Raw genomic sequence first — 20723 nt, 5'->3', positions numbered from 1 at the left:
ACATGAAGTGAAAATGAGTTTATTAGTTATCAACCTGTGGACCAACCTCCTACACACAACTGCAACAAAACACATCTGAGCTGCACCATATCACAGTCTGCTGCACTCAGTGAGGGACTGCAGCGTGGGAGACTTTCCTGGACATGGCACCATGTTGGAGCTTCGTCTCCCCTCGGTTTGAACTCCTACGCTCATCGCCGAGCTCAGGCGGGAGTACAGCGCAGGTGTGTGCTTGTGTGCGGGTGTGTAGCGACCTCTAAACCAAAGTAAAAAGACACAGTGTGTGTGTCAGTTATGTCGGTGTGTGTGCGCGTGTGGAGCGTGTGTTTCCCTGTGCTTTTAACAGTGCGATATTGTCTCTTATCACACTCTGGCTGTAAATCAGTAGTAGTGGTGATGTCGGGTTGGGGCAGCTGTCGCGGCTCAAGTCAAGATGAAGGAAAGGATTGAAGAGAGGAAGATAGAGAGGAGGGGGGTATGGGTAAAAGGAGGCGGGAGTTGAGGGGAGCTGCTGTCCGTGGGCCGTGGCCTCAGTCTCAGCCTGTCCTCCTCTCAGTGCTGGATGCGCCTGATGGACTGGATCTGGGGGGTCTGACAGTGGGAGCCCCAGTTCCTCCAGTGCTGGTAGTCTCCACTGTGTCTCTCACACTCCATGATGTACTGCTGGCCTCTGTAGCCAGGGTACTGGTAGCAGACAAAGCTGTGGGACAGATGGAGAGGGCAGCAGAGTCAGTTTTCAGTAGCTGCTGTCAGAATTAGGATTTAGTAATTGGAATAATATGTGCTGATGATGGATTTTAATTATTTTAAGAGTACAGTTTTATAGGCAGATGATGTTTAATGGTCACAAAATAGGGACTGCGATGAATATTTGGTTAGGGGTACCATCCCCATTTTCGTTTTTAGGGTGATACTTACGCGCCACACTGCACGTGCATGGAGCCGACTTCAGGCATCATCCATCCCATGGCCTGCAGAGAAGGGTAGTCATCACAGATCTCCACGCTGCGACCCAAGAAGTTCTCCTTCTCAAAAATGAGCATGCGACTGCTCTGGTGGGACTGAACAGGACAGAAAAATCCAAGAGTTAGGTTTGAGATTTCAGGGTTCAAAAGGAGGATGTGGTTGGACCCTGAGAGAGTCGGGGTGTACTCACGGCGCAATAGATGGGGCGCAGAGACATGAGGCGCTCCACGTGGTAGGAGATGGAGCCGCTGTAAGCGTCCCAGTGGGGGTACTCTCCTCTCTCCATGATGAACTGCTGGCCCTGGAAGTCGTGGTGCTCGAAACCCACCCAGCTTCACAGAAGAGACACAGAGAGGCTGGTTTACATGATGCTCCCTTTAAAAGTTGGTCTGTAATGTAGGTTTTTGTACTGCTGATAAAATCTCGGCTCTTCTTTGCGTCTCCAAAGTGAGATTTACAGTAAAGAAACAACCTTTTTTTCAACTGCAGGTGAGCTACAATTAAAAAAAAAACCCCACATCTTTGTATTCTTTTTACAAGAATTTTTAGTGTTTTTTTTAGTGTTTGGAATAGATGTGATCAAAAGAGGATTAAGTCTATATATATTTCTTTAACTCTGTGCTGGTCCACTGGGTTTTGTTTTCATCTATTTGTTATTAGTAACAAAGAGAGTTTTGAGACTTACGCTCCGCTCTCCACCCTGATGGAGCGGATGTTGTCCAGTCCGCACTCCTGGATGTTGCAGCACTCGGAGGTGAACTCCAGGCACTTGCCCTGGAAGTGCTCCTGCTCAAACACGGTCACCTGTGGAGACAGATCAGTGGGGAGGAGTTTAGATGCTGCTGCTCCAAAGGCTATAATAAAACATTTCATATACACCTCCTCACGAGCATTTGTTTACCTTGAAGAAAGGAGCCATGCCCATTCCTGAGGTAACCAGGGGCTGGATCATTGGGGACCTTGTAGTTCTGTACATCTTTACTCCTGGATGTGTGGATGTAAAGTAAAGAACAGGAAGTTTTTGGTGAAACAGTGTCAGAGATAGTAATAATTAAAAATAATAATTTCGATAAAATAACCGGACAAAAACACGCTGGTGTTCGCGCTCACAGTAACTCCACCTCAAACTCCACCTTCTGCATCGTTTATGCTGCACAGCTACGACATTTGAAGGGTGGTCTGGCCATGAACAGCTAATTCACACTTTTAAAGCAAATATATATATATTTTTTACAATCTGACTGACAGCAACAGAAGTGTTTCACAGGTGTCACAAAGTGCTTTTGGATTTCAGTTTCTGTGTGAAAGCACCACCTGTCTGTCGGACCCTGAGCTGAGCTGAAAGCAGAGATGCAGCCTTACCTAGAATGGCACTTTATTGGAAGAGCTCGGGAGTGGTACGCGCCTACCGCCTGCCTCGCGTAGAGCTTTCAGAGAACCTGGCGCTTCAGTTTTATATCGACGGTCGGGGAGCGCGCCTACTTCTGCGCGTTCGCGCGTACGCTTCGGACCATGCAAGCTCTCCGTTTTGACACAGTAACCATGCGCGCGCCGCCGGAGCTGCTGTGTGGCCTCTGGACGCTGTTGTCCCCCTCCAGCGTCTAGCTCAGCAGATCCTAAAGTGCTGCCGAGGCTCGGAAACAAAAGCCTCTCCAGTATGTTCGGACCCCGGTCAGCAGTCCAGCGCGTGCCCCGCGCACAAAGGGTCGGAATCGGGGCGGAAAATGTGGGGATTAACGGCGCGGCAGAGAGCCACGCATAAAGTTTTAACTGGGTCGATGTGAACGAATGTACAGAAATGGAAGGTTTACGTTTTCTCTTGTTTAATTAGTAGCATCTAATTGAAGCTGCTTAACCCTAATGATCAGGAAGTTTGACCTAAATTACCAGTCAGACAGACAAGTAAAACACAGTGTAACTGGTACCTTCCAGTTACATCCCAGTTTAAACACCTATTCATTCAAAGTCAGGCTAGATTGTGCAGCCTGTTGTTATGTTGCCAGTTGTTGTCTGTGGGACATGAAAAGGTTGTATACATCATACAGTAATTAACCTTTAAAAAGCATAAATACACATCTGACACTTTATTTAAAGGGTTATGGTTTTATAGTTTTCAGTCAGGGTTATAAAACAGCTTACACATTTTTACTCTTCATACATTCTGTTCCTACAGTCTGGGGAACTTGGTTTTATTTTAAATCACGCATTCAAGGGGAGACAGAAGACTAAACTGTCTGAAATCTAAACCTGACTACTTTTTAATTGGCCAGTCTGTGCTCCAGCTGGTGTCTGTCCTCCTCTGTCTCTGCCCATCCCCATCACCCTTGGTCCGTCCCTCTCTGATGATGCGGGGTTTCTTTTGTCTCTTGTCTCTGACCTCAGCGAGTTTGTTTCTCTTCCCATAATCCCTCTCCTATGTGCGCCAGCGTATAAAAGCGAGGGGCGCACTCCGAGCCACACACACTCTGAGTGAGGCTCGGCACAGGCATCGCACACACAGGTAAGGTACACGCTCACACGCCAGCAGGAGGTCCAGCAGCAAGCGGAAAGGGCATAGATTAGGTTTAAGCTTTCCTTTACCTTTAATTCATTTGAGTTCCTCAACAATCTCGTGGCAATACGAAAGGCTGCACTTATCACACGAATAAACAATCTCTCCCTATTTCTTCCGTTTCTCTTTCCACTCAGTAATCATGTCCAGCGGAGATAAATCCAAGACTTCCTCCCAGACTGACGGAAAGGCTGCCCAGAGCAAGAAGTCTGAGATGGGAATGATGTCCTACAAGGTGGGTGGTTCTCTCCTGTTTCAGATACAGATAACAGTGGCTACGCTGAAAAAATTCACATCACAGACCCTTACTGATGTTGTTCTGACGTATTACTTTCCTCCAGATGTACGTGTTCGACCAGGAGAACTTCCAGGGTCGCATGATCGAAATCAGCAATGAGTGCATGAATGTGTGTGAGATGGGCATGGACCGCGTGCGCTCCCTGCGTGTTGAATGTGGACCGTAAGTGTCAAATGAAATACACTTGTGTTTGTGCATCTAAGATTTAGATTGGTTGCTTCATGACGCTTCCTCGTCCGCAGCTTCGTGGGCTTCGAGCAGATGAACTTCTGCGGTGAGATGTACATCCTGGAGAAGGGAGAGTATCCCCGCTGGGACTCCTGGAGCAACTGCCAGAAGAACGATTACCTGCTGTCCTTCAGGCCCGTCAGAATGGTAAAAATCTTCTATTTCTTTAAAACGTCACTTTTTTTCCTCTTTAGACTCCCCTCTAAATAAAACCTCTGTCTCCCTCTATTTTCCCATGTGCCAGGACCCCGAGAAGCACAAGATCTGCCTGTATGAGGTTGGAGAGTTCAAGGGCCGCAAGATGGAGATCATGGACGATGACGTCCCCAGCCTGTTCTCCTATGGCTTCACCGACAGAGTGGGCAGCATCATTGTCAGCTGTGGAACGTGAGTGTCAACCATCAGTGGAGCTTAAATACCAAATTTAAAGGCCATAAAAACAAATAAATTGACATGTTTCATCTTTTTTTCCCAGCTTTGTGGGATACCAGTTCCCTGGATACCGTGGCAGCCAGTACCTGCTGGAGAAGGGCGAATACAGGCACTTCAATGAATATGGCGCCCGCCATCCTCAGTTCCAGTCTGTGAGGCGTATCCGTGACATGCAGTGGCACCAACAGGGCTGCTACACCATGGCCAGCAAGTGAGGCTCAGGGAAGGAGAGAAAGAGAAAAAGCGGAGGTGAGGGAGAGGGGCGGAGGAAGCGGGAAAGGGGGAGAGACGTCTGAGGCCTTTACCTTAGTGCCTTAAGAAGGTCTTTGATCTAATGCAGTGAGGGGAAGGGTGAGGATCTATGTCTGCCCCTGACTGGAGAAAACACCTCAGTGGAAGGGCCAGCTGGACCACAAAACCATCAGACCACCCTCCATTCCTCTCTGTTTCTACTTTTCTCTTTCTCCCCTGTGGGCTGAGCTTTGCTTTCCTCCCTTTTCTTCTTTTATTTTTATTTTTAGTCCCTCGCTTCATTCCCCTCCACAGACCTCTGAGACACAGTAGAGGGAACGGAGTGTCTCTTACTGTTTTACATACACGATTCTCAGCTCAGGGTATGATGCACCATGGGAAACTGAGTCCTTAGAGCCCCCTGCTCCCTCGTCTTCCTGCCCCTGTGCATTGCACACCCTCTCTGCTGTACAGAATCCTGGCCAAGTTTTCAATAAAAAGGAAAATCTTGATTTCAAAGACGTCGTTGTTGTTACTTATTACATAGAAATCACTTAAATTAATATAAATCAATAACACATCATTTAAAAAATGGATAAAAATGTGGACAGCCGGACACTAAAAATATTTTTTTTTCTTTATTTTAATAATGCGAGCCAGTGTTTCTTCTGTGCGATCACAGTTTTCAGTGTCAACATATGGTTGTTAAAAATTCATTGAATAAACACTGATGTTGTTTCTGGTTTGGGTTTGTTAAACCTTTGCATACTCAGCTTTAAAAACCTCCCAGTGGCACAATGCTTTGTGTTGCATAGAAAAAGAGTCAGTTGGGAAGCAGAGCAGTTTCAGACATGTGATTCTGATCATGTGACTGCTGCATTGTGCACAGGCTCTGCATAACAAGAGGTCCCATCGAAATTTCTGTTTTGAATTGAACATAAAACACAAACTCATTTCCTTTAAACTTCTTTTATATATTGTAAAACCCCCCAAACCAAAACATCTTAATAGCGATGAATCTACCAGAGTTATCACAGTTTTTTATTTTCTAGTTTTGTATTTTCTACGTAGTTATTAATTTTATTTCGTTTTGAGTTTTTGTTTTTAACTCAGTTTCTAGAGTGGATTTTCTTGTTTTGGTTTATTTTTTATTGAAAATGCTTAGTTTTAATTGTTTTTTTAATTGTTTATTTAGTATTTTCAGCATTAATTTTAGTCTTTTTAGTTGCAGGGCATATGTCAGAGGCAGGATTCAGGAAAAAGACCAAAGGTATTACAATAAAAATGCAGAACTTTTTGAAAGCAGTTTAGTAGACCTCCGGAGTCTCAATAAATGCGTCCATCAGTGACTAAGAAATACTGAAACTAAGGATCGTTTCTCTATTTTAACTAAATTTTAGCTTTTCAAGTTAACAAAAGTGTTTTAGTTAGTTTTAATTTTTCCCCAAATTTTTATATTTATTCATATTTTAATTAAAAAAAATGTTTTTTTCTACATCTAGTTTTAGTTTTTAGTTAATTCTAACCTCGCCAAGCATAAAATTCAATAAAAAATTTAAATGTTGAAATTAAAATATAATGTTCAACTGCTTTTAGTTCAAATATTGAACTAGCCAATCACATGGCAGCAACTTAATGTATTTATGCCCGTAGACATGGTCAGGACGATGTGCTGAAGTTTAAACCGAGCATCAGAATGAGGATGAAAGCTGATTTAAGTGACTTTGAATGTGGCACGGTTGTTGGTTGTTGGTGCCAGACGGGCTGATCTGAGTGTTTCAGAAACTGCTGATCTGCTGGGATTTTCCCACACAACCGTCTCTAGGGTTTACAGAAAATGCTTCAAAGAACAGGAAAGATCCAGGGAGCAGCAGTTCATTGGGAAAAAAAATCTCTTGTTGATGCCAGAGGTCAGAGGAGGCTGACCAGAGTGCTTCGGGTTAGAAGGAAAGACAACAGTAACTCGCTTAACCCTTGTGTTGTCCTCGGGATTCCCATATACTTGTTTGCCATTCGCCTACGGGTCATTTTTGACCTGAGGACAACAAAAGAGCATATCTGGGCAATCAGCCATCAGCAACAGAAGACCACACCAGGTGCCACACCAGTCAGCTGTGTGATGAGTCTACTGAAACATTTGAATGTTCAGAATTTGGCATAAACAACATGTAATAGCTGCCATCAGCCGCAATCCAAATGCTTTACAGCACGGCAGATTTTAGAGCTCAGTGTATCTTTGTTTATTACCTTAATTTCCTTAAAGATTGGTTATGTAGATTACTAATGAATACAAATATAGAAAAGTTGATCAGTTTAAAAATATATTATATCCATGTCATCCTCCTTATGTGTAGCAGTTGGTCCTTCTAGTACTTCATTGTCCATCAAACTAGTCTGGGTCTTTAATTATGTATCAGGTCATAATAATTGAACAATTTGTCCATTTTATATATGTTTTATTAATTAAAAACAGGTCTATGATTTTACAAACAAGCTTTTACACTCGAAGAACAAACACTCATATAAAAATACATCTAAAAAACTGAAAATGGTAAATGTGAAGCTGCTGATATGTTTGACATATTTATCTACTGTACATATTACACCTTTAAATTCGTACATGTGCAGTCTTTGTTAGCTACAACAGTTTTTTTGTTTCATTACTTTTTAATACAAAAATATAATTTGAGATGCATGCTCTTAAGAGCAAATGAAGGATGTCCACTACAGAGTAGTGTGATGCTTAGCCAGCAGTTGCGTAATGTCTGTCTGACACGTGGACTGGTCAGCGGGACATCATTCGCACAAACTCTGAAAGAGACGAGAAAAGAAGTGAGAGAGAAACAGAGGAGGATAAACACGATCAGTCAACTGATCCCATCAAGGCCTTCCCACACCTTCAAAGTCCACCAGGCCATCTCCGTTCAGGTCAGCGTCTTTGAGGATCTCGTTGATCTCTCTGTTAGTCACTTGTTCTCCCATCAGCTTCTTCATGGCCTCACGCAGCTCCATTAAACTGATCTGGCCATCACCATTAGAGTCAAACTGGATACAGACAGAAAGAAACAGTCCTTTTAAGCACAATTATGAATATTCTTCAATTATTTACTTATTATATTTATTGTGTTTTGCTCATGCATTTGTGACTTTAATTACACAAAATATTAAAGTTTTATAATCTAGGAAATCTTCATTTTTAACAGAAATATTCCTCATGCATTGTTGTAGGTTTGTCGGCCACTAACATGATGAGAAAACTGCCCTGAAAGGTCAAATGACAACTAAAAACAGTGAAGGTTTCTTTCCTCTCAGACGTTTGTTTTGCACTTACTGTGTTTCTTTTTGGATTCATTTGCTGTAGCCTAACCTTCATAGCTCTCATTTCTTTATATGTGAATATATTTTAGTATTTCGGACCTGTTTGGCCTTCTATAGCAGGAAAAATGAAGGTGTCATTAAACACAGATGTGTTTGTTTTTGTTGGTTTGTGTTGTGTATCTGTATGTTTTTGCTTATTGTTTTATGTTTTATGTGACCTGCCCTGGGACATAAGGTGACGTTTAATATTTTTGCTATGAACTGACATGCTGACATCTAATGTATCTGGTAAATTGATGCACATTAACATACAGTATACTATTCAAAGGTAAAAATGAAGTGGCTCTGTTTGCTATTCCAGTGAGTGAGCATGCACAATGCCAGGATCCTGAAACGGTCTAACCTGAGTGAATCCAGCCATCATTAAACTATGCATACCTGTGATTTTTCTGCTATGAAATGTCACAATATCTGCTGTGAAAAAAGCCTACCTCCCACTTATGGTTACAAAGATCGGCCTGTCTATTTGAACCCATAATGAAGGTCTGCAAAGGAGAAATGAGCTTGACTTGTTCCATAAACAAACTGCACAGTAATAAATGATTATTTTTATCCAAGTTTCATTCCAGAAACTCCTGCGTGCTTCTATTTCTTCTTTTATATTTCAAGGGTTATGCTTAGTCTTATTTGTTTATCGTTCCCAATGGATTCTGATTTACAGGCCTCCCCCACAACTGATATTTTCATAGCAGCAAAGTCACATGCTACAATCCAATGCTGCTGTTAATAAAGTCACTACAATTAAATTTATGTTTAGGTCTTTATGTTGTAAATGACAGCATGTCTCTTGACCTCTTTGAATGCGTCTCGCAATTCTTTGACTCCGATCATGTCAGCTGTCTCTGCCAGCATCTTGGGTCCCATCAGCTCTACAAAGTCCTCAAAGTCCACTTTACCGCCACCTGAAACACACACACACACACACACACACACACACACACACACACACACACACACACACACACACACACACACACACACACACACACACACGGTTGCCATCTATTTCCACTCTGTTCTGCTGTCTCGTGTATTTTAGGCTGTTGCTGCACTCACAGATCTGCTGGCTCAGTTCAATGAGCTCCATCTCTGTGGGCATGTATCCCATAGTCCTCATACACTCGCCCAGGTCTTTGTGACTGATGTAGCCATCTTTATTCTTATCAAACTCCACAAATGCCTCACGGAGCTCTGGTAAGACACACACACACACACACACACACAAACACGCAAAACACGTGTTATTACTGGTAAGGCGGGTATCATATCAAATGCATGTACAGCTAAAAAAAGCGGATAAATCACCTCACCTTCGATCTCCTCTGGCCGCAGCTCTCTGTCCTGCCGTGGGGAAAGTTTTCACATATTAGCTTCATGTTTCACACAGTTATAGATTTCCCCTCACCTTGCAAACATTCATACTGAAAATATTCACAATGTTTGTTTGGCAATAAGACAATAAAAAGTAAACGCAGGCATTGAGGAGCACAATCTAAGCACACAGACATACAGCTTGTGTCACTTAACACGTGATGCTAGACAGAGCACAGATGAAAAACAGAAGCACCAAGTGAAACAAAACAGAAAAGATGAATAATGAGAGGAAATGTTAAATATTTTTTGTTATGTATAATTAGCGTCTTGACGTCTGGCCAATGTTTTTGGACAAAGATTCATTTTTTGAGAACTATGAATCACAATGATATTTATGTTCTTTTAACTCCAGGGTGTTGCACATCAATGAAATGCTGAAAATGATCCCTAAGCTGCATTAGATAGAAAGCTCCAGGGCATCTACATGGATTAAACCGTATATCTGATTATTGTATGCTGGGATTCCTGCACCATAGATTACAGTGAGTACCCAGATTACTTTTTGGAGGATGCCAGGCTGCAAACATCTAGAGACTAGGACATGTCAGAGGTTTAGTTTTAGGAATATGTCCACTGTCCGGATGTATGTGTCCGTACACTAAATATATACATTACTCAAGCTTGTGTGTGTAACCCGAATTATTATTTGATTGCATTTGTTTTGATCAAATTCTCATTTTCACACAGTAAAAGAAATCCTGACAATAAAAGTAGAGCAAAGCAACGTTGTGGCTAGCATTCCTTCCAGCAAGAATCCCCAAGCGTTCCCAGAAGTGTTGCACTTCCACTTTGATGTGAAGTTTTCTATTCCAGTTGCCCCTGTTTGGGCAGTCTATTATTTCTCCTAATCCAATTAAAAAAACATCCACTAAAAAGGTTTAGACCATTATTTTATTTTATTTTTGTCTTCACCTATATGAAGTGAAGCAAAGGCCACAGGTCATCAGTGTGATTGTTTCACAGTTCACACAAAGGCCTGCATCCTTTCTTTACCAAGGGCACGTACAAGCTCCACAAGGCCAGTCAATGATTTTCCAATGATCTCTCAGTGATTGACCCCTTTAAGCTTGCCCGTTGCCTGGGGATTTTAATTGTCTGACCCGAGCCACTAATGCAGGGGGGGATGACACAGCTGGTAAAGAGCAGGAGGGTCAGCCACGATGTGGGGATGAAAATGAATCGGCACAAGTGGAAAAAGTTGCACTTTGGCTGTGGTAGGACACAGTGTGCACACTTCTGTGACTTCCTGTTACATACGAGCGTCCTAGCAAAGCCCTGTTTAAGGAAGATGCAGGCCGGGCCCACGATGTTGTGCAGCATGTTGCAGTTCTTCACCAGCGCACCGAGGGACTCCTTGAACGGTTTATCTTCTACATCCAAATCCTCATCTCCCTCCAGCTGCTGGCTCATTGCCCTCACCTTACGATGGAAGCGCCAGTGTATCACCCGCTTTGGAAGCAGATCAGGGTGTTAAACCACCAAACTTACTGTCCGTCACACCAAATGTGCGACTGATCAAGCAAGTCAATATCTTTTCAGAGGCAAAGTAAGACCCCTGCTTTTCTACAGTCAAACGTTGGAAAGGCAATAAGCCAGAACTATAGGATAGATACAGCTGCTCATTATTGCAGGAGGCCCTCATCAGCCTCAGTCCTCACTGTGAGAAACCAGTTTGATTTGAAAATAATCTATAAGTCTCAATCCTGCTGCTGCAGCTTCAAGCTGCTGAAACTAGCTGATGTGAGTTTGCTAATTCTCTAGTGTAAAGACTGACAGCTTAACTACACGTCAGTAAGTAACACGGCTACAATAGTAGGAAGCAGTGAACATTACAAGTAACAGTAAAAAAAAGCTAAATAAATAAATATGGCAATCATGGATCTAAAATCACTATTAAAATAAATGCAAGCATTGATAAGCTCATCATATATATATATATATATATGGATTTTGTATTTATTTATCCTTTAAAATGCATAAATAATCTTGAAAAAAGTATGACAAATTAATTTTAATTATTAAATGGAGGATAATTAAAAAATAAGGAATAAATGAACAAAAACTTATTTTCTAAAACAAGTGTGGACAGTAAATAAAAAGGACAAATAAATACAGATCCAAATACAAAGAATATACATTTTTGTAAAATTAATTTATATGTTTTAAAATTTTAATCTAGTCTTACTTTAATCTATTATTTTGATCTCTTTAATTTGCACGTTTCGATTTTCTGCACACAAACAGTGTGTCCTTAAATAGCACTTTAAGTGATGCAGTCTGTATACTAAGCTTTCCTGTAACTACCATAAAAGGAAACAGTTTCACTGGTGGAAAAAAAAAGGAAAGCGTTAGAATTTCGACAATATATTTTTTCCTGTTTTCTTAATTTACATGCAATCGTTAAAATGATACAGTGAGACAACATCCAAAGAAAGCTGCGGTTGTCACGGAGGCAAAAAGCTTCAGTCAGCGAGTGCAAGCAAGAGGATTAAGCTGCAGTGAGTTCGAATCTAACAAAGAGGAGATAAAGTACACTTACCTTCTTCATTTTATCGTTCAGAGATGGTTTGTTCCCCATTACCAGACCTCCCCTGTCACTTTTCTATGTTCCTATTTCCCTGCGCTCTTCTTCTGTGGACTTCTAAAGTCAAGTTCAAGCTCACAAGCTAAAAAATCCCTCTGAGTTTCCCATTCTGGTTAATAGTCATCATATTGGATAAAACAGAGATTGAAAAAGAGGAACGGCCCTCATCCATTCATGGTCATCTCCACTGACCCAAACCAAACTGAACACGTTACCAAATGATCTTCCCAAAACAAAAACAAACTGGATGACTGAGCAGAAGTGGAGCGCACTGAACACAGCTCGCTTATGTGTCACTCCACAGAAACAGCATCACTCTCGGCTCTTCACGCGGTGCTTTTAATCCCCCCCTCATTCCTCTCTGTCACTCGGTCTTCCCTCCCCCCTTTCTCTCTCTCTGTCTCATGTCAACATGTTGCACGAGCATTCAAATGACTTCATCTACAGTGTGAAGAGTTTTAAAGGGAGAATTAAGAGGACACGAACGGAGCGGGATTAATCCATGCCCTTTCAGATTAAAGAGGAAAGGGTGATAGAGAGAGAAAAAAGGGAAGAGAATAGATTAAAGACATTCAAAGGAAGAAACGGAAACAGACATACTTTTCTCATGTGGATAAACAAGAATCTAAATATTTTAACTTGGCCTGGAAATAGAGCATGCACTATTTGAAACCATAAATATTAAAAACAAGATATAAAACAAATTCTTGGCTAAAGATGAATATCAGAGGTGAAGAACACCAGAGGGTTTTATTACTTTAGATGTCTTAAGGCTTGGACTTTTTGTGGATTACATATCACTGCATGTGTGCACTATGTGGTATTAAAGAACACATGATGTAAAATGAATGTAAATATGATGATGTTTGTCACATCAGGTTGACCTCTTGTTGCCAGTAGGAGTGCTATAGCTGTTACCTAATATCAACGTCAGGCTGGGACAAACTGGACAGTGTACGCTCACTGGCCTCTTTATTAGGCACACGGTTTCAGCTTCTCATTAACACAACATTTAATCAGCCAATCACATGGCATCAACTCAATAGGTTTAGGCATGCAGAGATGGTCGAGGCGACCTGATGAAATTCAAACTGAGCATTGGAATGAGGAAGAAAGGTGATGTTAGTGACTTGGAATGTGGTATGGTTGTTGGTGCTGACGTATTGGGGTTTTTGGATTTTCCCACACAACCATTTCTAGAGTTTACAGAGAATGATCCAACAAAGAGAAAATATCCAGCGAGTTCAGTGCTCTGGGGCAAATTGCCTTGTTGATGTAATACCCACTCGTCATTTCTTGAATGTGGCAGAGTTCACTATACTTAAATGACCTCCACAGTCACCGGATAAAACAATGTATGTCAAACATGTGGCATTCAACACATGCAATAAATGCAAAAGGTGCTTCTATATGATGTTCTTCTTTTGGCTTCTCCCTTTAGGCATCACCACAGTGGATCATCTGCCTCCATCTCACTCTGTCCCTAGCATCCTCCTCTATCTCACCAACCCTCTGCATGTCCTCTGCATTTTATTTACAACAATAAAAGAATCTTTATTTATTACATTTGTTGTTATTTATTATTATTTTATATTTATGATTTATTTATGATGTTTTAGAGTGTGATCCCCTTCTATCAGTGGTCATTTGTACATGTAGCATGAGGGCTAATGCAAAACATAACATGTACGTTTTCATTGCTTTGTCATGTATGTTTAAAACATGTCCAAGCTATTAAGGGTCCCTGTGACACTCAGTTCATGGGCCCCAAAGATCACAAAAATGGGTACAAAGTGTACAAAGTGTACCAAATGTAAAACGTGAAAGTGAAAAAATGAAACCTGCTAAAGTAACAAAAGAAAAACTGAGTGTTTGCGTTTTTGAAAAATATAAGAAGTTGACTTAGCTGTGATTTGTGAAGTATTTTCCAACAAGTATTAGATGTGTTTTTCAATTATGTGGTAATTAAATTAGAAACCAATGGAAAAATACAACAAGTGAGCTGTAATGCTTCACAAAATGACAGCTTATGCAACTCACAGTGAGACCCTGGTGGCGTTCAAGTGCGTCAGCTCACGTCGAACTGAAAAGCACAATGAACTTCAATTTGAACTTCAGCTCTTACATCCATGGACTACTTTGGCTGAGCTGTCAGTTATAATGGCATAAAGTTAAAATCTCAAGTGGAGGTTATGAGAGCAATGCTAAGTGGTCATCTGAGCTTTTACAAAGCATCTGCCGGCAAATCTCTCCAAAAGCAGATTTGGCATGCTGCTTACTACAGTGCATCCATACGGCTCGTGTGTGTGTGCTTCTGTGTGTGTCACTCATCTTTCTGTTTAGTCACATTGTGGGGACTCTTTTAATTTTAGATTTTAGGGTGACGACTAAGGATCAGGAAAAAGAGATTCATAGGGTGTGTGTGTGTGTGTGTGTGTGTGTGTGTGTGTGTGTGTGTGTGTGTGTGTGTGTGTGTGTGTGTGTGTAAAACACTGCAGGAGGTAGATTTAACTCATCCAGTTTTGGCTCTTGCTGTTCATTCTCCAAATTTGTCTCTCTTGTACTTTTCCGTACTAAATCATACACCCAGTTAGCAGTTTATTATTAGCTATTAGTTGCCCTAATTGATACATACAGTGTGGGGTGGAGAAAATTATAGAAACAGCAGTGGATACATCTACAAGCGTACAGTTGAATGAAATACTACTCTCAGTCAGCAACAAGAAAACATGAACATAGAACACTAGAGCACAATCAGTGTGTGCAGAGAGAGTTCTTAAACTCATTAGCTAAAACTAATGGCAACTCTGCATGCATGCGTTGTCTATTGCAATAAGCTCCAGTGACCACTAGAGGCCACCTTAGGACCGGTCTAACATCAGTATCACTTGCCAGCTGCAGCAGTGGATGTCTGGGAGAGTACCAACTTTTTATTTGTTTGTTTATTTTTTAGGAGATACTTTAGGCAGATTAAGCAGTCATATATTAGAAATGGAAATCTAGATTTCTAGTTTTCCTTTTTTTTCTGCAATAAGACTCTTATTGTGATTGATAAACACGGAATGCCAACACTGGAATTAACGAGTTTGCAGCTTAAGAACGCTTTTGTGGCATGAAGATAGATCACTTCTCTCAAAGAGCTTTCATGTGATTTGATAGAAACAGATTATTTTATTTTACAAAGGTACATGAGGGAGTCACTACAGGAGATGTTTGGGATGTAAAGCTTTTCATCAAAGTGGTGGTCACATGAAAACTGTTTAACACAGTTGCGTGTTTTATACATGTTTCTGTGCAGTGGTTCTTATAATATATAATATATCTTAAAAAAACACACCAGTTGTTCTGGGTTCTACAGGGAAAAAACAACAAAAAAGGGAGTTTTTCTTCCCACTTTAGCTAAGTGTTTGCTTAAAGGAGGTCGTCTGATTGTTGTTGTTTTTTTTAATCGATTATAGGGTCTTTTCCTTTATAATATAATGCACCTTTAGGTGGTTGTTGTTGTGATTTGGCTCCTTAATAAGTCAAAATAATAAAATGTGACAAAAATATTAGACGTCATTTATTTTTTAATTGAAAGATCCAGTTTTACACATCTGTGAGGACATGTGGACAGTCGGTATCAGAAGTCTGATAAACACATATCATGTTCTTCATTTACCTCATTCAACTGTGCAAAGATCTACTGAGTTTTAATTAAATAAATATGCAGAAATATTCAAACTTTTAAAGGGTTCACTAACTTTCAAGCACTGCTGCAACTCCTCTAACTGGAGCCCAAGCATCCCTTTATAGTGCAGATGTGCTGTGATTTTTCTTGCAAAGCTTTCAGTGCAAGACTTTCTGTATTTTTGATTTGTACCTACAAATCAAAATTAATTTGCAATCAATTAATAATTAACTGTCATTTCTAAGTTTTACATTTTTAGCTGTCTGAGATGGAAAACATATTTCCGAAAGTACCAACCTTGTACAGACTATTAGTATTAGTACAAATTAGTACAAACCTTGAGTAGAGTATATACAATTCAACCTTCAAACTTACATACATTCATTTAATAGATAAATATGAGTATCAGCTTTTCAGCACATAATATTAGCAGATTAATCACTTCTTTCTGTGAGCTCCAGCATGATTCACTCTATTGGCTGCACATTGAAACAAAACTTAACACCAGTAATTGCAACTGAAGACACCATTAAATCTGATTAACTACCAGGTTGGGTCTCTCTTACTGATGGTTATAATTAATCACGTAAATGAGATGGTCTTGAGAAGTGGGCGCACACACACACACACACACACACACACACACACACACACACACACACACACACACACACACACACACACACACACACACACACTGTTCCTGGGTCCTGAATACTCTTTAGTTGCTCTTCTCAGGACATCAGCGCTCAGCGACTGTCATGCTTGCAGTCTGTGGTTAATTTGAATGCACACACACTTTTAACTTAACACACCGTGCATATGTGCGTGTGTGCTGTGTGTATGATAGAGATGTGCCATACTCAGGTAACGTGACTCTGTCTTTTGTTTTGGACTCAACATACTCTTGATCTCTGATGTGAGTGTGATCTGGTGTCAGGTGTACATCAGCAGGTTTCCAGAAATGAGAGCTGTCGAGACACCGGGAAACACTAGAAGAGACAGAACAGACAGAAAGTGAAGAAAGGAGGGAAGGAAGAATGGATAGAAGGAAGGAAGGGATGAAAAAAGGAAGGAAGGAAGTATAGTTGTAGAGCTCCCTTAAGACTTAAGACTGTCTAAAATAGAGGCCAGTGCAGAAGTCTATTAAGCCTGCCTCATTTCTAATGGCCAGCAGAGGGAGACTGCTTTGGTTCCAAAATGAAGTCAACAGCATTGTAAGTTTAGACGATAAAACCTGCAGCTCGCTTGGTCTGTGCCCTCAGTGAAAACTTTCTGATGAGTTTATCATCTCACTTGGAAAGTTCAAGTGCATGATGTTTCTTATTAGAGCCAAAACATCAATGTCAATAAAGCGGTGTGTGCTCGTTGTCACAGAATGCCGTGTCCCTTCGTTTGTGATTCACCCTTCCCATGTGGCGGCTAGCTTTAAAAAAAGCTGACAGGATGATAATGATGAAGTCAAAGTTTCAAAAATGTGACTTCACTAACTATTACTATGGTGTAACCATCTTTTATATACAATTCATGCTTCAGACGCATTCATAGTGCAGGAAATGTTTGGTTTAAAGTGAGGATGCTGCACCGTGTGCACATGGTCCTCACTCGCTCACATGAAATCATTGGACTGTCACCTGCTTTGTTCTCACATGGGCTGGATTACATCACATGAACTTCATACTAGAACGCCGGCAGGTTAAACGTCAGTTAACGTTCAATTTGTGCTGCGCTGCATGCAGAGCAACTTTCTGCAACCATTTGCATATTTTAGGCATGCTTTTATAAGCAGATGCTTTCATGTATTGTTATCAAATTCATGTTGAACATATCGTCGTGTTGATGGATAGTTGTTATTCGGTTAGTGAGGGGGAAATTACTCTTACTTGGGGTTTGTTCACATAATTCATTTAGAAATTCAGTTTCTGACCAAGATCACATTCATGTGACCAAGGGCCCGATGGTGCACTCACTCACAGCTCTTAAAGCTGCTCCTTCAACACTGGTGTTAAAATTTCAGGTTATTTTATGTAAGCAAGTGTGATCTGAGGCTATATTACATATTGTTGCACTTGAGTACTCAAGCTTCTCTTCTCTCCGACTTTGCTGGCTGCTTTCTCCCACTCACTTGCTGCTCTCTCTTAATTTGGATCACTTGCATCACCACTGACATCACTTTTTTTTTTTTTTTTTACATTGCTTTCCTGTTTCTAACCTCAGCCCCACTCATCGTCACCCTCCTCAGAGTTTGCTGACGCGATCAGGTGGACATGACTCTTTCTACATGTCAAGAAAAAAAGAAAATACTGACTGACTCACAAGCCATGCTTGAAATCAGCAGCAGGAAGCGGGTAGGGATTTAACTTCGGTGTAATCCCTTCTGATTTTATTTTCACACACAAACCGCTGTCTCACACCGCGAGCCCACACGTCTGGCCCTCGGGTTACAGCGCTGTAATGGTGTGGCCTATCGTGCCGTGTCATGTGTCACCTCTTAGCATGTGATTGATGGGATGTGATGCGATATGGAGCTGATAGAATGGCTGCAGCGATAGGGTGTCCATCAGATCTCTGGCTGACTTTACTGGTATCTATTACGGATTACACTTTGGTAATGTTTCCCAAAGTAGAGCTTAAATCCTCTCAAACTCACGCTATCATCCTTCTACTCATTGCGCTTTGCAGCTCTGGCTTTTTCCACGAGGGTTAAACTACAAGGCAAAATGGTTAATGTTCACCTTGCCGTTGTGAATTTAGCTTTGTGTCTTTCTGAACTGCCAGATCAAAGAGAGCAGGGCTGCGAGAGAGACCGCTACTTTACAAAAGCTGGACCACAGCCACCCTTTAAATTTGAAGTGAAGGCTTAGGCTTAGGGTTTCTGTGAAGCCAGACATTCAATCAGCCAGAGAACTTGATGCACATGCACACACATTTATTCACTCACACACACTCTAACATACACACACACACACACACACACGGTAACAAAAGTGTCAGACATACATACAAGAACGCACACATACACGTCCACTGCAGAGTATGAAACAGATGAGCTTCACACACATACACACTCCTACCTGTCCAAACACCGAGTCCACTATGGGCAGCAGGTCGACGGGCTCCTCTTCCTTCTCCTTCTCTCTCCTCCGCGGTCCCTCCATCAACTCCTCCAGCTGTTCCTCCAGCGCTTCGCTGTCCTCACCCGCCTCTGCTGCCGTCATCGGGGGTAATTTGGATTTTTGATTGCGAGCAGCAGCTTGAGCGTCTCCGCCACCCCCGCCCTGGTCGTTGGTTCGCTTCTTTTGCTTCTCCACCTTCTTCTTGATAGCAGCCTGCACCTGTGGGAAGGCAGGGGTGGAGGAGAGTAGAACAGTGCACTCAAACTTATATCAATATAAAGCATGACCGATACTACTGAGACTGTAGATGAAATACAGTGCCACAGCGCTCACTGCCTGAAACGTGAGATGTTTAGTTTATAACATTTGCTCTAGGAAGATGTGACATGAACATACTTTGTAAGGAAGATGCCAAAATAAGAACAATACACAACTTGCAGAAGTCGAAATGTTATGAAATGCATGCATTATAAAAATCTTTTTAAAAAGATCATTTTTAACCTATTACATAGAAATCCTTTAACCCATTTACAGTAATCCAGTTTGTTTTAAAACTTTAATAAGTTGTCACATATGGGTAACATGTGTTTTCCACAAGAAATCAACAGTTCATCTTTTGTATCAATGACTCTTATCATTCTTTCGGCAAAACAAAACTTCAGCATGCACAATATAAAATGTGATATAGGCACACAGCATGTAAGGATGCACACACACACACACATACACAGACACAATTATATATATATCTATCTGCACCCACTCACCTGTTTTGCGCTCCTCTCTGATGGCGCGCTCATCGCTCCAGCGGCTCCCCCGGGTGCCGGCTCTCGAATGATCATGAACATCTCGGTGTCACGGGCTAACACACACACTCTCTCTCTTCGTCGCTCGCCCTCCCCCTCCCTCCCCCTCTCGCTTCCCTCTCCCCTGCTCTCCTCTCCTCTGCTCTAGCTCTTTATGTCTTAAGTGTAATAAAACTCCCCCTCCCACCACAAAAAAAAGTCAGCTTGGACCGATTTCTTTTCTTAAACTCTGAAAAATGTGTTAAAAATTCAGTCCCCTTCACGCAGTGATTGCAGCTGTCTCTTTGTCCCGGGAAACACAAAAGGAGTTAAAATGCTACGGCTCAAATGTTCTCCTGCTTCCTCCTTTCCTTCCAAGTATTTCCTCCAGTTCTTTTCCTCAGAGTTTCATCAAGCTTCTGTCCATCTCTCTCAGGTGAGGAGGTTTTTATCATCAGCTGCTGTCTTGGCTCCGGGATTGAGTTCCAGCACCTCTGCCCCCACTTGCTATCTCCAGATAATTTAGGTGACACTCTATACCTCCCGAACTTTAGCTCCCTCGCGTTTTCTACCTGTAGTGCGTTGACCTCTCTCTCTCCTTCTCTTCCTCCCCTTTTTCCACCTTTTCCCCTTCATCACAGGTAAACTTCCCTCCTCTCTGCCGGGTTCTCTACCTCAAACACAGGCTTTATAAAAACCTGCCTTTCCTTCCCTATAATTCCCGTAATCTCGTTATTCTCTCGTGTTTTCCCGGTCGTTTACACTCATCTTTTCCCATCTTATCTCAGTCTTTTTCCCAGAATCCTTCTTCCCCCCATCTTTTTCTCTTTCTTATCACCATCATTTCCCCCTGACAATAATCCTCGTCGCTCCCTGTGCTTCTCCTTCTTCTCGTCTCTTTCTCCCAATCTATCTGCCCTCAATCCCCTTGTCACATTTGAAGCCTTTGTTGTAAAACAAATTGGATGTTTTTCTGCAGTGCCCAGGTCAGCTATTCATTTAGAAACAGTGAGAGATAGAAAGAGATGAAGAGTTGCAAAAAAACAAACAAAAAAAAACCAACCTCAGCAGCCATACGATGATGAAAGGCTTTCAGTGAGCAATAACACA

General features: G+C 41.6%; 3 protein-coding genes across 6 annotated transcripts; 1 reads left to right on the top strand and 2 right to left on the bottom strand.

Annotated features, from left to right (window-relative positions):
- Positions 1–3: 3 nt before the first annotated feature.
- cryba1l1 (crystallin, beta A1, like 1) lies at positions 4–2448 on the bottom strand. Its single transcript, XM_004545458.3, has 6 exons — positions 2329–2448; positions 1868–1950; positions 1652–1770; positions 1157–1298; positions 919–1061; positions 4–700 (listed from the first exon to the last, which is right to left on the bottom strand). Exons 2-6 carry the CDS (start codon positions 1940–1942, stop codon positions 553–555), a joined length of 627 nt encoding a protein of 208 aa, XP_004545515.1. The 5' UTR covers positions 1943–1950; positions 2329–2448; the 3' UTR covers positions 4–552.
- Positions 2449–3327: 879 nt separating this feature from the next.
- On the top strand, positions 3328–5225 carry LOC101482390 (beta-crystallin B1). Its single transcript, XM_004545459.2, has 6 exons — positions 3328–3466; positions 3655–3752; positions 3859–3977; positions 4058–4190; positions 4288–4430; positions 4519–5225. Exons 2-6 carry the CDS (start codon positions 3660–3662, stop codon positions 4688–4690), a joined length of 660 nt encoding a protein of 219 aa, XP_004545516.1. The 5' UTR covers positions 3328–3466; positions 3655–3659; the 3' UTR covers positions 4691–5225.
- A 1888-nt stretch (positions 5226–7113) lies between these two features.
- Positions 7114–19656, bottom strand: cabp2b (calcium binding protein 2b). 4 transcript variants are annotated; one of them, XM_076874236.1, is made up of 8 exons: positions 18787–18829; positions 11998–16704; positions 10716–10907; positions 9395–9425; positions 9141–9275; positions 8877–8986; positions 7604–7751; positions 7115–7517 (listed from the first exon to the last, which is right to left on the bottom strand). In XM_076874236.1, exons 2-8 carry the CDS (start codon positions 12034–12036, stop codon positions 7492–7494), a joined length of 681 nt encoding a protein of 226 aa, XP_076730351.1. In that variant the 5' UTR covers positions 12037–16704; positions 18787–18829; the 3' UTR covers positions 7115–7491. The 4 variants fall into 4 exon arrangements, with proteins under 4 accessions (XP_004545512.1, XP_076730351.1, XP_004545513.1 ...); XM_004545455.2 differs by lacking the exons at positions 10716–10907; positions 11998–16704 and adding an exon at positions 19596–19656 and having other exon boundaries at positions 7114–7517; positions 18787–19047; XM_004545456.3 differs by lacking the exon at positions 18787–18829 and having other exon boundaries at positions 11998–18777.
- Positions 19657–20723: the final 1067 nt, after the last annotated feature.

This window comes from Maylandia zebra, linkage group LG2, assembly GCF_041146795.1.
Source record: "Maylandia zebra isolate NMK-2024a linkage group LG2, Mzebra_GT3a, whole genome shotgun sequence".
In the NCBI taxonomy this organism is placed as follows: domain Eukaryota; kingdom Metazoa; phylum Chordata; class Actinopteri; order Cichliformes; family Cichlidae; genus Maylandia; species Maylandia zebra.
This window is presented reverse-complemented; position numbering and strand designations above follow the sequence as displayed.